General features: G+C 45.2%; 1 protein-coding gene across 1 annotated transcript in view; it reads left to right on the top strand.

The window, feature by feature from the left end:
* The window catches only part of LOC135241668 (cell migration-inducing and hyaluronan-binding protein-like), a 46704-nt gene extending 29361 nt beyond the window's left edge, over positions 1–17343 (top strand). The window contains exons 10-30 of the mRNA XM_064312226.1: positions 991–1112; positions 1433–1580; positions 1813–2004; positions 5041–5210; positions 6525–6734; positions 6954–7159; positions 9029–9098; positions 9557–9685; positions 10132–10217; positions 10339–10470; positions 10696–10731; positions 11059–11214; positions 11470–11650; positions 12184–12399; positions 12489–12700; positions 13082–13267; positions 13859–14063; positions 14442–14528; positions 14932–15089; positions 15303–15403; positions 16239–17343. Of these exons, the coding sequence (XP_064168296.1) occupies positions 991–1112; positions 1433–1580; positions 1813–2004; positions 5041–5210; positions 6525–6734; positions 6954–7159; positions 9029–9098; positions 9557–9685; positions 10132–10217; positions 10339–10470; positions 10696–10731; positions 11059–11214; positions 11470–11650; positions 12184–12399; positions 12489–12700; positions 13082–13267; positions 13859–14063; positions 14442–14528; positions 14932–15089; positions 15303–15403; positions 16239–16366 (3131 nt within the window). The 3' untranslated portion in view covers positions 16367–17343. The remainder of the gene's footprint in view (positions 1–990; positions 1113–1432; positions 1581–1812; positions 2005–5040; positions 5211–6524; positions 6735–6953; positions 7160–9028; positions 9099–9556; positions 9686–10131; positions 10218–10338; positions 10471–10695; positions 10732–11058; positions 11215–11469; positions 11651–12183; positions 12400–12488; positions 12701–13081; positions 13268–13858; positions 14064–14441; positions 14529–14931; positions 15090–15302; positions 15404–16238) is intronic.
* The last annotated feature ends 491 nt before the right edge of the window (positions 17344–17834 follow it).

Raw genomic sequence — 17834 nt, 5'->3', positions numbered from 1 at the left:
CAAAATTGATCCTAAGTTTGTTTTATAAATGAGGCCCCTGCACTGTTTCTCAGTGGCAGCATAACCATAGTAACATATTACTGTAACCACAGTAACTGTGGTATAAGCATGGCACAGCCAGACATATCGTGGATAAAATAGCATACATTAGATGAATTGTGTTGGTCTGGGACACGATTATTCACAGTCGCATACTTTCCTTGGTCTCAAGGTTTTGTGTACTCCATTTAGAAAAATATGAAAATGATTTTACCCATTCCACCCCCATTGCACCACAATAATAATGAAATCACAGCACAGACAGGCATACACACTGACTGAAACTACAGCACAGACAAAGACAAAAGTCACTGACTCGAACACCATCACGGATAGAGGCATACAGCAGTGACTCAAGCTCCAATACAGACATATGCATCTCTGACATTAGAGACAGAAACACTGTTTTATTAGGCAGTTTTAGGTGGTTAGAGCTGATGTAATGGCCATGCTGTTTTCACACAGTCAGCTGCCCACCAAAGGGTTTCATATTCTCTCTGTTATTTTATGCAGCTCAAATAGCTATTTCCACAATACCTCATATTTTACAAATGGCCTGCCGGAGGCTGTTAAGTTGATGAATGTGCAGAAGACTACTGTTTTGATAGGAGTCCTCCCTCCTTTCTCATTCTTGTGCTACTTTACTGTGTTTTATGTGAACACAGGCCAACTATGTAGGGCAATATGGTAGCTGGCCGGAGCTGGGTGCTGTCTGAGCTGGGTCCCTGATGTCTGTTATTTTAAATGGGACTGTTTGTAAGGAATAATCTTGCTGTGGGTTGTAATGTTTTGGTGTTAGCATGGGTTGTGTGTGTGTTGTGTGTGTGAGTGAGTGTGTGTGTTTGAGGGTGTACAATTGGTGTTCAGTGGGATGGGCAATGAAGGCGTGGTTGGTGTTACCCAGCTTAGTTGCCATGGTGATTTTGAGCAGGTCACTGGTCTCTTTTGCAGAGGCGGAGTGGACCGAATGGTTTGATCGGGATGATGAGCGCGGATCGGGTGACTGGGAAAAGCTGGCAGACCTCCACAAGGCCTACCCAGACCGCGCCTGCAGCAGCTCTCTGGGAATACAGGTACAGTCTCTCACCATTCACTGCTCCTCTCTATGGTAACAGCGGGGTGGTCTGTCACTGCCAGATGCACAGTGGTCACGCAGTACCCAGTCTATGACAGGGAGGAGGGGTTTCCGATCCCCCTGCTGTCTGCCTGTGCCAGGCAGGAAGGACAGCAGAGTGAATGGAGGTGGTGGCTGGCTGTATTTACTGGGGAGGAAAAGGATGTCTGTCACACACAGGTTCCCAACGGATTGGATGCTTTGTCAGATCATGCGTAAACACCATGAAGGTAGGAGTCAAAGTTTCCTGATGCAACATTTTCCTTTTTCATCCCATAGGCAGAGACGCTAGATGGAGTACCAGCCAATCAGACAGGAGAGATATTCCACAAGATTGACAAGGACTACGGGTTTGTATGCCTGAATAAAGATCAGCCTGATGGGATCTGCCACAACTACAGAGTGCGCTTCCTTTGTGGAAAACTTGGTATGTATGCTACGGACAGTATTATTACTGTTAAACAGTATTGTTCTGTATTACTACACAGGATATTAGTATCAGTGATGTAAGCAGTGCTCTTATCCTTATTACTGTCCAGGGTATATTATATGACCATATGGGGAATTAGCATTACTGCACAGAGTACGTGTTTGTGCATGTTTAAGCAGGATGTAGGTTTCTGCATTCTGATTGGCTGTGTTGTTGTGTTCAAATGCAGTCCGGCCCCATGCCTCCATTACCATAGAAACACATTCCAACAACAGCATCCTGGAGTTGGTGGACGATGCCAGCGGCTGGCAGGCAGGGGACAGGGTGGTGGTGGCCAGCACTGACTACTCCATGCACCAGGCCGAGGAGTTCACTGTCCTGCCCTGCCCTTCCTGCTCCGCCTCTCAGGTCAAAGTTCAAGGTCAGTCATACCCTCTTTCTCTGTCTGTTCACGTCAATGAAATCCAGTTCAGTTGAGCCAAGTTCAGTTCAATACAATGTAACTAATTTGATGTCAAAGAGGTACTTAACAGGACAAATATAATCAGTATTGCCAAATTAGCTATATTCAATAAGAAATATACAATCTGTAATTAAAAGGAAGTAACCCTCACCTTCTCATTTTCTTCATTATTAGAAAGCTTAATAATATAAAAATGTGTAAATCCTTTTGTGACATGAGGCAAAACTATTTTTAAAGGGGATTAGCATTCCTCAGATTTCAAAAGGTTAAGTAATACACATCTCAGTTATTATTTAAAAGGCATTTTTCAGCAGGACAGCGCTATTTTAAAATAATAGACATTACTGCTCTCCCCACAGGCACTCTTCCTGCAGATCAGACACTCAAGACTTAAAAGTCAGCCTGTAACTGAGCGCCAGATCTCTCTGGGTGAATTAAACCCAGACCCAGTCTCTCCGTCTATCTCTCTCTCTCGACTTGAAGACACTTGAACTTGACTCATTTCCTTTCACAAGTCCTTCCAAATGAATTTAGACAGGTGGTTTCCATGTTCCAGACATTACTGGCACAAATAAGAATTTCATTATTATTTCTGCTTTACTTGGCAGCCTGTTCTCTTCTCCCCAGATTTGTTTGATCAAATAGTCAGCCTGTTTTTAATGATTAAAGCTCCATCCTATCACAGCATTCTGTCCTCTAAGGAGTCTAAGGTCTCAAGACGTGTGTGTCGTGGAAGGATGTTCTCTTCTACAATCCGTGTGTTGTATAAAAGCGCTCTCTAAGCTGGATATCTGTGCCAGTGTGAGGGGTAAACAGTTTCTGGGCAGTGTGTGATTGGCTGAGTCAGTGTGAGAGGTAAACAGTTTCTGGGCAGCATGTGATTGGCTGAGTCAGTGTGAGCGGTAAACAGTTTCTGGGCAGCGTGTGATTGGCTGAGTCAGTGTGAGCGGTAAACAGTTTCTGGGCAGCGTGTGATTGGCTGAGTCAGTGTGAGTTGTCACTGAGCCGCACGGCGTAACTGAGGGAGGACCCCTGCATGCGAGCGGCCGTGAATCACCGTGGCAGCGGCAACACAATGGCCACTTCTGTTTAATGTGCCGTTCTGAGTGCCAGAGAGGTCCACTCTGAGCCTGGAGGCCTGGTGACCCTGCTTGGAATGCCATATTTCTTTATTCCTTTTATATGCATTTTCCGGCTCACTGATTTATTGTCCCATTCTCCCTGCCGTGTGGAGAGTCGCTCCGCCACGCTAAGACAAATTTTACAATCAGAAAGATCGTTACTGCTTAAATTCTTCATTAATCAAAGCTGACAGATTTATATTGCATGCCATTAACTGCACTGGTGCTTTCAAGCTCGGAGCCCTATGTGGTGGTGGTCTATTGGCTGTATTGTCTCCTACGGAAGGAGGGCACGCCCCTCCCGTTGCATAATCCACTGATCTGCCTCAGGGCCGGCAGTCTGCCTGCACCGGCTGCGCACGATGTGTCCGGAAAAATGACTGCGCAGCTCAGCTGGGGAACAGGGAAGGAAAAGAAGCAGCAGCCAAGCTGCACGCGCTTAGGAGCAGACATCTGCCTGTTCATGACTCATGAACTGATTGCTGTGGCTTTGCTGTGGGCATTGAATACCCCTGGACCACTTCTGGACCACAGCTTTGGGGGAAAAAAAGGCTTTTACAAAAAAAGGGGGATTAGCCCACCAATCCCCTTAAAACCCCTCAAATCTCCCCTGAGGCAAGTCGTGTCAGAAACAGTCACATTGCAGTGGTGTGAAAAGGGAAATGTGCATGCAGCCTCTCACCTCTGACAGAACAGAAATTTCCCATTTACACAGAAATGCACTGTGTGCAGAATCAGAGACAGGGAAGGGGTCAGGCCCTGTTTGAGAGAGCCATTTCAGGATCTGTTTCATTAGGGAACGACACTGTATATCACAAGCACTCATACAGTATGTGGGAAAAATAACCTCATCTTGCTGCCTCAAAGTTCACAATGTTACAAGAGTCAATACTTGCTCAAGGGTGCATGTGACCTGTTGGGACAAAAGGCTTACATATGCATCTTACACCACAGGCCCCATGGGGACAACCTTGTCCTGCCTTCCGGGTTCCTCCAGTGAGGATCAGTCTGATCTGTCAGTTCTTTGTGAATCTAGTGCACAGGGTCAGGATTGGCCTGATCAGGATCAGGAAGGGTGTGTTTTGGCCCAAAATACTAGCTGAGCGGTAGCTGTGGTTTCAGCTTGGAATAAAATGGTTAAAATTAGAGAAGCAAGGAAAACCAACTTGTCCATTACTCATTTCTTTTTTTGGGTGGTCTCATTGGAGAAAATGTGGTCCCCCCACACAGCAAGGTTCCACCGTGTTGGCTCATGTTCGGGTGACTCCGCCCGGCTTCCCCAGCTCTCTGTGTGCACAAGCGCTCCTCACACTCATGCTCGATGAGCTGACTCCAAGCACCAGACAAACTGACTGTCTGGATTGCCCATCCTAAAATAACAGCCTGAGACCCATTCATGTTGTGCCCAGGACAGTGTTGAATATGTGTGTGGAGTGTGAACAGGAAGTGTGTATGCACTGCAGATGTGTTTACAGAGAGTGTGTCTGGTCTGCTACTGTAACCCCTGATGAGTAAGGTGATTCAGTTACATTTACTGTCTGTCCACCTTCTCTCCAAACTGTGAAATCATGAGTATTTTCGATACCGTAAACCACAGACATTAAATGTTTATAACATTTACATCTCCAAGCTGCCCATTGGAAAGCACATATTATGGCCACTCCCCTGGAGCATGTGCCCCTGTTTGTGCTGAAAAAAGGGTGAGAAATATGGCACTAATGCTGTCCTGTCTTTCACACATCTGCTGAGCTGTTCTGCTGCAGTGTCTTTACCTCTGCTCCGGAGTTTCTGTATGAGCTGTAGAAGGCATATTTGAGGACACTGGGGTCTAGTCAATTGTAATGAGTCGAATGTCATATGCAATGCCCCACAGGGAAGCCAACCTATCTCCACATGGGACAGGAGGTGAATGGGGTGGACATGAGGGCCGAGGTGGGTCTGCTGACCCGAAACATCCTCATTCGGGGGGAGATGGAGCCCCAGTGCTATGCCAGTGAGGCCTGCAAATTCTTCGACTTTGACACCTTTGGAGGACACATAAAGGTACTGCACGAGACCCCCCATGGTCACACACTGGAGGCACTGTCTGTTGCCTCACAGTGACATCACATTTTGTAGTCACTTCAGAGTCAATGTAAGGGTTACTATCTGCAGAGTCACAGTTGAGTAGACTCAATGACGAGCCTTGTTCTGCCATTACAAATCGAACCGTTTCAGTGCCATAGTTTTTCAATGAGCATTTTGTTTGCTGGATAAGTGCGTAAAAATCACAAGGTGACTATTTAGGAGACTCTGGTGTAACATTATTTTCAAGGCCTAGATGGGCCCTGTAGCCTAGAAATTGCAAGTTTGGGTCTGGGCTTTAACTGGCTGTAACCAGTCCACAGTAGCAGGACACAGTTGGCTCTGCATTGACCCACAGGCTCCCTGTCAGTAAGAGAGTTACTCTCTTTTAATGGGCTCCTGCTCTAGTTCTAGGAGAGATGCAATAGTGTTGGTCGAGGGTGTCAGAGATATGGGATTCACAACCACAGCAGTGATTCAAAACTTGTGCTTTGAATCAATCAGCAGTTATGTTCAGGGGAGTGTCCTGTTTTCTAGATGTCTGGTTAGAATTTCTCTACTCCGATTAAATCTGATGGGGCACTATGAAACATGATCATTGTTTTAGACATATTTTTCATCCTGCCAAAATATTTTCACCGGTTTAACAGAAGACAGATGTTGACTGTAGGCTCAGGAATTGTAAACAACAAAATCTCAGCGCTAACAACCTTTACACTTCAAAGTATTTAAAAATAAGTACCGGGAATACCAATAATGAAATGGCAGAATAACCTTGTTTTGATCATTTAAAGTGGTCACTTCCTCTTGCATTTGCTGTTACTTACTGACAAATAGTTTGGCTACACCCCCAAGGGGAGAAGAACTGGAATGAAATTTTATCCAGGCTATGCTTATGATTAATATGAATTCTTATGACCACAATGTTCTCAATCCAATTAAATTACAGTGCTGTGTACTTAATCGATGTTGAAACATATGCTACTTCGTAAAATCTGTCAGCTTGAAAACCACAGAAAATACAGGCAACCAGCAGAATCTCATAGGTTATACTAATCACATAATGTAATTGCATTTGAATACACAATTTCAGCAGTATTGTGGTACAGCAGATAGCATATGTTTTGCATGTGTTTCAGCTGTGTTGCAGTAAAAATGCTCCATGTGTGCTTCAGCTGGGATGTTACAGATATATGCTTCACATGTGTTGCTATAGTTAGCATGTTTGTTGAGGTAGACCACAATTTGATTGCTTAGTGTCAGCGTCACACAGAGTATTTGTTTGTGTTCTAGGTGGAGCGAGGGTTTAAGGCAGTGCACCTGCAGGGGGCAGAGTTGTTGCACATGGGACAGCAGTCTATGGGGCACTACCCCGTGCACTTCCACATGAACGGTGATGTGGATCAGAGAGGGGGCTATGACCCCCCCACCTATGTGCGGGACCTATCCATCCACCACACCTTCTCTCGCTGTGTGACAATTCATTCTTCAAATGGCCTGCTGGTGAGTACACACCCAGACACCTGCCTGCTAGCTCTGGGAGAGGAGACTTCCACCGACCGCTTAATGGCCAGAGCTACAGTGAGCTGTCAATCACTGGTACATTTCAGTCAATTAAATACAATGTTTAGACCAGTGAGCATATGACAGGGTGGCAGGTGCAGGTAATTGGAGACTTCATTTGTGCTAAAACTGACCCGTGTTCGCATGTGTCCCGCCCAGGTGAAGGACGTGGTGGGGTACGATGCTCTCGGTCACTGCTTCTTCCTGGAAGATGGTCCTGAGGAGAGGAACACATTTGACCACTGCCTGGGCCTGCTGGTGAAAGCTGGCACACTGCTACCCTCTGACAGGGACAGCAAGATGTGCCAGGACATCACCAGTGGTGCCTACCCAGGCTACGTGGCAAACCCCAGGCAGGACTGCAGGTGACACTCCCCCCCCCCCTTCTCCAGTCGTTCTCTCCACTCACACACCCCCCCCCCCCCCTTCCTGTCATTGCAAACCTCTCCATTATAACCCCTATCTGAAATACCACACTTCGGACACAAATTTTAATATGACAGGCAGATTATTAATGTTGGCAGCAGTAGAGAGAGAGAGATGTCATTGGGCTTGCTCAATCTGTGCCTGACCTGAGAAAACCATCCTAATGGCAGACTTTTCAGTGTTAGCCTGTCAAGATACTGAATAATATTAGCAGTGGCATGCACCAGATTTTATCCCACAGTAATTTTCCACTGGACAATGTGGTCAATCATAATGTGAAGACATTCATAATCTGAAGACATTACATTTAGTAAATATCATGTTTGGGAACCATGGGGATTGTTAGCATTAGCTATACACATTTGTATTAAATTGAGACAGTTCTTTTAATTGTGTGAAGTGGTGGGATGCAGGATGCCCCAAGACAGTGTGGGTCCCTTTCACGTTCCTCTGATCAGGACTATTTGTGCTGTTTGGAACAGTGGGCATTGTGGTCCAGTTATGAAACTTCTACTGCTGCTCAATATGCATCTTTTTCTGAGGGGCTTTTCAGTTTGGTCTCCTTTTGTATTTAATTATTGCATAATTATGCTTGGTTCTTATGTAATGTCTTATTGTTCTTTGTTCCTGTGGTTTTAATATCTTTAAGATCGCCATCTCGTTGTTGGGTTTTTCAAGCCCTGTGGTATTCTGCTGCACTGTCTCTGTTCCTGCACCATAAATGTGTGATTATGCTGCACCGCATGAACAGCACATTAACACTGAACCCATAACCCACACAAAGACGGATGTGTCGCATTCTCACAAAGCAGCGGGTAATTCTGGGATTACATTCACTAACTGAAAGGGCCCTACAGCTGTGAAAAGAAGTCCGTTCCAGCCCTCTGACAGATATTCTACCATCACATGACTTAATTAAGTACTGCTGTGGTCCAAATATAACCCCCTGCTACATTAACTGAGTAGCAAACAATAAAGCATGAAATAGCACAGATGTGTCCAGCCACGTGACAGATGAAATTGACTATGAATAGGGGCCTAATGAGTGATGTTAGCAGTTGTACTGTGCAGAGTGAAGAAGAAAGACTGTGAGAAAGGAAAGTGAACAGAAAAACCAAAAAGCTTAAACCTTCTTACACTTGCTAAGTGATTTCTATAACAACACAACCCACAAGAAAGAAGTTTGGACACAAAGCCACCAAGCTAAACTGAAACATAAATTGAACCAGAAAACAGAGACAGTGTAAACCTTAACTCTGGCTCTTTTCGAAAAGCAGCTGCTACACCTGAGCGACATGTAAAAAATAAAATGTACAGTAGCACACCTGCTACCAATCCCCTGCTGCAGTTCAAACCTGCAGCTAATTAAATCACAAACCTGTCAGCCTGCAGCAACATCGCCCAACTCTCTGTGTACCCTACTCAGCTGTGTCTGTGTCCCAGCGTCCCCCACCACTCAAACACCCTCTCACACATATTCACGCATGTCCTTCTCTCTCTCTTTCTCTCTCTCTCTCTCTCACACACACACACACACACACACGGTTTCTCTCACAATCTCGTTCTTTCTGTCTTTCTCTCTCATACACACACACATATGCACAGTCTCTCTCACTGTCTCTCTTTCTCTCTCTCTCTCTCTCTCTCACACACACATACTCTCTCTCTCACAGTCTCTTTCTCTCTCTCACCCACGCACACACGCATACTCAGGCACAGAGAGAGACACATTTAGAGTGCTATCTAAAGTGCATGCTAGCTGAGGAAGGAGAGGTGTACTCATTCAGACTACTTGGTGTTCCCAACAGTGCCACGTCTACATTTTGGATGGCCAATCCCAATAACAATCTCATCGACTGCGCGGCAGCGGGCTCAGAGGTGAGGTCCGCCTGCCCCCCATTGCCCCCATACCTCTCAGGGGAGAGCAGAGAGCAGATGTGCTGAGTCTCTTTGTTGAGCACCTCAGAGCCTGATTAATGAGGCCCAGGCTCCACACTGAGCAGGCAGAAAACATTACGGTCCCACAGCCAAGAGCCGTTACTGCAATGTTATTTATTATGTTTTCTTATTATTATTAGTGTGTGCATGCTTGAGTGTTTGTGTGCGTGGGTCTGTGTTTGTGTCTGTATGTGCATACATGTTGGAGTGTATGTTCTTGAGTATGTGAGTATGTGTATCCGAATCAGTGTGCTTGTGCATGTGTGTGTGTGTGTGTGTGTATCTGCATGCGTGTGTATTAGTGTGTATGTGTGTATGTGTGTGTGTATGTAAGTGTGGGAGTGTGCGAGTGCATCAGTGTGCTTGTGCACATGTGCTCACAGTGGGCTCTTCTGCAGGAGACGGGGTTCTGGTTCGTTTTCCATCATGTTCCTACCGGGCCTTCGGAGGGCATGTACTCGCCCGGCCGGACAGAGCACACCCCCATGGGCCACTTTCGCAACAACCGCGCCCACTCCAACTACAGGGTGAGACCACTGGCTGCAGCCATCACCGCCTAGCCACACCCCCCAAATGGGCCACGCCCTCGATACAAGCTCCCTGAGGCCTATGTGAGCGTCCATCCCTCCATTGGCTGTTATCCACCTGTTACCTATCTGCTGAAACCTGAAATATATTTATTCTCCACAAATTTCCACATTTTTCCCTGTTAATAAGCATACTGTCTGGGCAGCATGGAGACCACAGGGAGAGAGCTACATGGAATGACCTTGGGTTTGAATTGCAGGCATTTCTATTGATGCCAGAGTGTGAGAGCTCTTATAGCAAAGCTGCATCCGTGCTGGTCTGATAAAACAAGGCCACAGGGATCACAGCTGGACCTTAAAAATTGCAGCGGTTTCAGTGAACTGAAGATAAAGTGGAAAGTGTCAGCTTTAGGTGTTTCTTAGTAGCCTTGTTTCCTTGGTTTCAGGCTGGAATGATCCTTGACCAGGGAGTGAAGACCACAGAGGCCAGTGTTCGGGACAAGAGGCCCTTTCTGTCCCTCATCGGGGCCAGGTGAGCTCAACCTGCAGGGCGCACCTGAAGCCCCTGTGTTACCTGCACTTCCACACCCACAGCACATGCTAAATGTGGAGTTACAGGTAGATGAAGCATCCTCTCTCTCGGTTTGGGACAGGTACGGCCCGCACCAGGATGCAGACCCCCTCAAACCCAGGGTCCCAGCGCTCGTGCACCACTTGGTGGCATACAAGAACCAGGACCATGGGGCTTGGCTGCGGGGTGGGGACGTGTGGCTGGATGACTGCCAGTGAGTAGAGCATTGCAGTCACATTGCCCTGGTCTGTACATTGCATCAGAATGAAGGTGCTCTTTATATTAATGCATGTCTGGTGTTTTAGGGTAATGTAATATAGGAAATGATACTCTACTCCTCCTACCCTACTGTCCTTCTATAAAATCCTGTGGGGTTCATCATGTTGAAATGATCTGTCCAGTTTTTGCTTGTGTTGAACACAGTATTTCTCTCTCTCAGGTTTGCTGATAATGGCATTGGCCTGACTCTCGCTAGGTAAGAGGATTAATCCTGTTTCTGCTCTTTGGGCCAAAAGCATATTATCCTCATACTCTAGCAGCATGGTGTGTTGTGGAAATTCATGGTGAAGCTGTAATTGGATGCTGTGTATTAGGGAGGTTTGGATACAGAGCTGTACTGCATACTGATTTACACTGATCCTAACTAAGCTTTGAGTGCCCTGAAAGGCATGACTTTCCGATACATTATTATTATTATTATTATTCTGAATGGTATGGTGGGAGCAGAAGGGGTCTAGTGGGTCAGTGCTGATGCTGACCCATGTGTGGTTGCTCTGAGTGTGACGGCGCCCCCTGCTTGCAGTGGAGGGACATTCCCTGATGACGATGGCTCAAGGCAGGAGGTGAAGAACTCTCTGTTTGTGGGGGAGAGTGAAAACCGAGGGATGGTCGACCCGGATCACATGACCTGGGGGCCTGGCGGACCCGACCTGAGTGGCAGGACCCTGCCCAGGGGCCTGTGAGTGACGCTGTCAATCATGACCTGACACACATTGCCCCACACGCTTAACCACACACCTCATGCCATCTATAATCCTACCGCATTGTCCATAGGGGCGGCAGTGTAGTATAATGTAAGGTCAGGAACGGGTCTTGTAACCTAGAGGTCACAGGTTTCGATTCCTGGGTAGAAAACTGCCGTTGAATGTGTCTCAGAATGCTCTATAGTTCTTTGTCAAGGGAATGATCCCCCTTTCCCCCCTCCCCCTTTCAGTAATTTCCCGATTCGAGGCATGCAGATCTACGACGGCCCCATTAACGTCCAGAACTGCACGTTCCGCAAATTTGTGGCTCTTGATGGACGGCACACTAGCGCCTTCGGCTTCCGCTTGAACAACTCTTGGCAGAGCTGCCCCAACAACAACGTCACCGACATCACCTTCGAAGAAGTGCCCGTGAGTCAAGGCAGCCAATTTCGAATCCAACTGCTTTATGCTTTTAACCCTTCGCCAGCTGCCAAGATGGTGATGGTAAAACTGCCAATTAACTCCAGTGCTTAGTAGCTTAGTGGTAGGTAGGATAGATAGACAGATAGATAGACAGACAGACAGATAGATATTTGTCAGTTGTACATAGAACTTTGCTGTGTATCACCGGCTCGATCTCCACAGTATTCACAATTTAAAAAAAACATTTAACTACAAACAATATTACCAAAAGCAAAGAGGTACATAGTCATAACCTCTCATTCAGCCCTGTCCTAATCAGGTATCATCCAGGCTATATATTTAGTCTGCACAATTATGATTTTAAACGTATGGCAGTCAATAAAAAGCAGAATGTAAGTAAAAAGGTTGTGGTTCTAATACTCCTGTTAGTGTGTAAGTGCAAAACCACTTCTAGAGTACATTATGTGTTTGGTAACCTGCTCTGTATGAAGCAGCAGTACCATGGGGGGATGCTAATCCCACCTCTTTTCTGGGTGCAGATTACCTCGCGGGTGTTTTTTGGGGAGCCGGGGCCCTGGTTTAGCCAGATGCAGATGGACGGCGATAAGACCACCATCTTCCACGACGTGGACGGGTCAGTGAGCGAGTACCCCGGTGCCTTCCTGGTCAAGGAAGACAACTGGCTGCTCCGCCACCCGGACTGCGTGGACGTGCCCGACTGGCGGGCGGCCATCTGCAGCGGGCATTACGCCCAGGTGAGCCCCTGCCGTCGTCACGGAGACTTAATTCTCCTGCGGAAATGGGAACAGCCCCAGGTTGATCTCTTTTTTTGGTGGCTCCGCAGATTTACATTCAGACGCGAGAGCCTGCTAATCTCAACATGAGGATAGTGAAGGATGAGTATCCGCAGTACCCGCTGGACCTGCAGGGGGCGCTGGGCAAGAGGAATCATTATCAGCAGTTCCAGCCAGTGGTGATGCTGGCAAAGAGCTACACTGTGCACTGGGACCAACCTGCACCTGCAGAGGTGGTCATATGGCTCATCAACTTCAACAGGTCAGCATGTGTGGCCACACACACACACACACACACACTCACACACTCTCTTTCTCTTTCTCTCTCTCTCTCACACACACGCACACATGCACATACACCCACACACACCAAATGACAATGCATGCAATGCTCACATCTTGTCAGTTTTAATGTGTTCAATCCTCTCACATTGGCTTTGTTCATCTCTAATTAACATTCAGGCTGACAGTTGAATTTCCTGTGTGTTCATTGGCCCCTGTTCTCTTCCCTGGTTTACACACTGATGCCGTCTATTGTTCACAAACCATATACATGAATGTTTATTCACAGGCCTAAAAGGTCTCTTCAGTCACTCTAAATTTCTTTTTTTTAAATTCTTGCTGTGGCTCCTTTCCCATGAAGGAAGGACTGGATCACTGTAGGGATCTGCTACCCCAAAGGGACAACCTTCACCATCATCTCAGACATCCACAACCGGATCACCAAGCAGACCAAGAAGACTGGAGTCTTCTACAGTACCGATGAGAGGGAGAAGGTGGAGCATGCGCAGCTGCCCAGAGGATACTACTACTGGGACGAGGAGACTGGGTATGAGGCTCTGAGACCGACTGGCTGTCTGGGGAAATGGAGCATGATGGATGAAGTGTACTGAACTGATTGCTGATGCTGAACTGTAGTGCATGATAGAAGAATAAGGTCATAAAGTTCTATAAAGTTCATGGGATCATCAGGGCTGGTTGCTGCGGGAAATACGTCATATTAAAAACCAGAAATTAAATAAGAAGATATGCAACAATATACATTAGTCATAAAATTGCAATGTTTATATTAGAGACCTGTTTAAGTTTAAGGTGTGGGAGAGGTCCTTTTGTGTCGCTCATTTGAGGATATCAAAGGCCATAATGAACTGCTGTCAGCACTGAAGCAGATTGGAAACCTCCCGTACTGTATGTTCCACAGGACTGGGAGTATAACTCTGGACTGAAGCCTCTCTCATTGTGTATCTCAAGTCATGTGATGAAGTGCATCTTTTGTCTCAACCTCTCGTGGACAACATATACTGTATGAGCACAGTTTATCACATGGCTCATTCTCTACCTCAAGGCTGTGCACACAGAGTTTGCACTTTGTCCAAGTATATTTTGTGTAATATGTCCCCCTCTCTCTCTCCCTTCTTAGGCTCCTGTTTGTGAAAGTGCGTGCTCATGGCGACAGGGAGGAGTTTGCCTTCTGCTCTGTTAACGGCTGTGAGCGAGTGAAGATCAAAGCCCTGATCCCTCAGGGCAGCAGCCCGAGTGACTGCATGGCTGAGGCCTACCCCAAATACGCAGAGATGCCCATCGTGGATGTGCCCATGCCAAAAAAGCTGCCAGCCGCCCAAGTGGTATAGAATCCCCTCTCTGAATTCTCACCTTTTACACTATTGCTTGTAACATAGTAATACTATTGCTTGTGAAATAGTAATACAATATATTTTCTTTTGCCGAAAAATGTATCTAGAAGGTACAGACATATCTTTATGCACACATGCACACACACACGCACACACACATGTGAAAGGGTGGAATGTTCATACAGTGTGTCATAGGACCTCCATCATAGGCTCTCACAGGGAACTGTGTAACAGTGGTACTGTGTATTGGCATAGACCTGGGTTTAGGATTCTGCTTTATGCAGTTAGCCAGCAGGGGGAGCCAAAAGACCATAATTGCTACTGTAACGATTTAAATGTTCATCAAATGATGTTTCCTGTTTCCAACAGCGCACCACAGAGCACTTCCTGGAGGTTAAGCTGGAGTCCTACAACACACGTTTCTTCCACATCAAAGATGATTATGCTTATACAGAGGTAAATTGCTGTGTGTTTGAACCCAAATAAACACCCCAATACAAACTTTCTCTCCCTTTAATTATATTTACACCATTAGACCAGCCAGGTCAGGCCAAAAGCCTGAGAAGTGGTGACTACAGCCTTATACCGTGCTGATTTGTTTGCTTGTCCACAGTCAGTGCCTTAGAAGTGTCAACCACTAAATTGATCATGCTTCTTTGACCCAAATGGCCCAATGAAAACCAAAGTGATTATAATGTCCAAAAGCACATGCTTGTGCTAAGCAGTGGTTGTGGAAAAGCCAGAAGCACTGGCAAAATTTAGTTCAACTGGCATTCCTACCAGTTGAACTTCTACTCCCCTCTGTTCATTGGCCGCCCATTTAAGATGCATTTTCATTGGCTAGCTGTTGTGTTGTCAGGTGAATGGGCAGAAGACGTACCAAGCTGAGGATGGTGTACAGGTGACAGTGATTGACGGGCATTCGGGGCAGGTGCTGGATAGCCAGGTCTTTCGGAACTCCATCCTCCTGGGAATCCCAGCTCAGATCACCAGCTTCATCTCTGGCCTCAGAGACGAGTAAGACCCTCCCTCCCCTCTTACACTCCCCCCTCCCTTCCCCTGACTTGCTGACACCAGTCAAAGAAACACAAGTCTTCATCCTGTCTGCCGGGTGTATATTCCTTCCATTTTCTGTGTGCTCTGAGATTACTTCCTTTTGTTTACATGGGGCCCAGAGGGTAACAAACATGGCACATTTTGATGAGGTCACCTCTGTCTGTGCATGCGCAGGTCCATTGTGTTGATGACCTCAAAAGGACGCCTTGTTACCCGTGGGCCATGGACTAAAATACTTGAGTATCTTGGAGCTGACAAAAGTGTCAAATTGAAAGGTATGACTGAACTTCTGACAGATTTTTTCATAAAGCCTATGCATTGCATAATCACACAAAAACTGTGTTTTCAAAATAATTATGACATGATTTGCAGAGATATTGTCACACATGTCCATACTGCATTTAGGTCCAGGAAATGTGCTTATATTTGTAAATTCTCAATCTAGAAGCAGGTGAATATATTATTATCTGAATAATTCATAGTCAAAGCATTGACCCTGAACTGCTGGTTTATAACTTATAACTTAAGTTTACGTCACTTTGATAATTCATGTCCTTTCAGAAACATTATTATTTTCAGTGATTTTCCTTTGGAGCAACATAATTTAATAAATTAAATTCATAAGCAATCCTAACTATTCTTAATTTGCTGATGAGTCTGGATGCAAGCTTTCAATTTTAAAGTCTGTGCCAGGCTAGCATGCTACCTGAATCTCTTATAAATAACTATTATTGGTGGAGGATACGTTACAAACCATAATACACTCAGTGCACATACAAGGAAGGGGAGAAGAAACATGATAACTACTTAAGTTTAGAGTTTATCGAGGTTAGGAGTTCCAAACAATTGTTCGTTGACTTCTTTCTGGATCTTGATGTCATTGAATTTGCTGAGGTACAAGGTGTCTGTGATATAGAAGTATCTGAAGACAGAGTACTTCTATATTAACAAACAGATAATATAAAATTATTTTTAAAAAATTATATTAACTTATTTTTCATAAAAACAAGCAAGACGTACTTCCAATCCTAAATTCAAACAGGAAGCGACTTTCTTTGTGTCATTTATCATTTATGCTTCATGGAAAGTAACCTTTGCTTCTGTTTACAGAGAAGCTGGTGTTCGTGGGATTCAAAGGAAGCTTCCAACCAGAGTGGGTACGGCTGGTGACCGATGAGGAGAGCGTTAAAATTCATCAGGTCCTGCCTCTCCCTGTGGTGAAGAAGATGAAGTTATGAGGGGCCGAATGTGGTCGGCCCCCAACCTGGCACTGTTGCCAAAGGAATTGTGGGATGCCCAGAACAGCCTGCTGAGTCTGAGAGAATCAAAACCTGCATCTGCGACTGCACCTGCACACCTGCGAGACCACGCGGACCGTAGTGATTAGAGTTTGTTGTGTTTGAACTGTGTTGTTCTTTGGGTATACTTGACGTCACTGGAAAGGTGAAGCATTCCCTGTCTGTATCTTGTCCTGTTGGTGTCCACTTCTAAGGCGTTCCAGAAGAGACTGGAATCATGAACGAACTTTGTGATTAAATAGCGTGGCGTTTGTCATGTAATCGCTTCATTGCTGAACCTGTGGGCCATATGTGGATGTTGTAAATGTAAAAGAAAGAAAATCTGAAGCCTTGTAATGCATTGCAGCGAGGGCCGTTTGACCCAGTGTCCAACATATTAACCTGGTTCCCTCAGAGAGAATGCATTCTGTTGGACTAACTACAGCTAATCCTGACTTGAATTGTGTATTTCAGGTTTGAATCAATAATGCAGTGCCCAATATTCTTTTTCAATTTGAAAAAAAGAAGTATGCGTTTGCCGAAATAGCAGGTCTTTTTTCGGATATTAGAGTTGTTAGTGTTTTCTATGTTGAACGTGTTTCTAAAATTCTTCAGATTGGTAACAGAGATATATTTTATACTTATTTATTGTAATGGCACAATCGAGCAAATCTAGAAGGGACATCTTTTGAGCATTCTGAGTATAATATTCTGCTGTGTTTCTGTCTTATCTGTAAAACAAACAAAAAGCTTTAAAAAAATGTACTATATTACAGACGTATGTAGTTCAGCGACAAATTCAAACTTTGTTTATGATCTCATGAAATATATGTGAAATAAACAAGACTGGGCATAAGGCACTCTTCAGCCCCGTTACTTCAGACTGAAAGACTGTTTACAATAAAATAAATAAAGCTCTTTATTCTCAGTTTTAATAATGCTATTATTTAGAGGTTTTTTATTATTATTATTTTTTACATTACTTGAAATGAGATGGAGTGGGAAGAGTCTTGACAAATATACAGTGATTACACATACAGTATGCAACTGACCACTGATTCTCATCCACATCGCATTTTATGTATTTATTAGCGCGCCTTCAGTAACAGGGTGATGTTGGTGCAATCATTTTGAGCACCTTATCCACACCTGGCACCGCTAGACTGTGAAATTGTCAATTGTCTCATCCAGACATTGAAGGAGGCCTGTGTGGATGTCATGTGGGTGCTGATCATACATCTTTTACCTACACTTGACTGGGTTTAGGATGGTGGAATTAAGGCACCAGTATAACTCATAATAAACAAATGACACGTTTAGAACAATAGAAAAACAAAAAGACATGGTATTTTGAATTATTTTTACATATAATCTTATGTATTCTGCCATTTTCAATGAAGAAGGCATTTTGCAATTTTCCATGAAAACA

Source organism: Anguilla rostrata, chromosome 16, assembly GCF_018555375.3.
Source record: "Anguilla rostrata isolate EN2019 chromosome 16, ASM1855537v3, whole genome shotgun sequence".
In the NCBI taxonomy this organism is placed as follows: Eukaryota; Metazoa; Chordata; class Actinopteri; order Anguilliformes; family Anguillidae; genus Anguilla; species Anguilla rostrata.
This window is presented reverse-complemented; position numbering and strand designations above follow the sequence as displayed.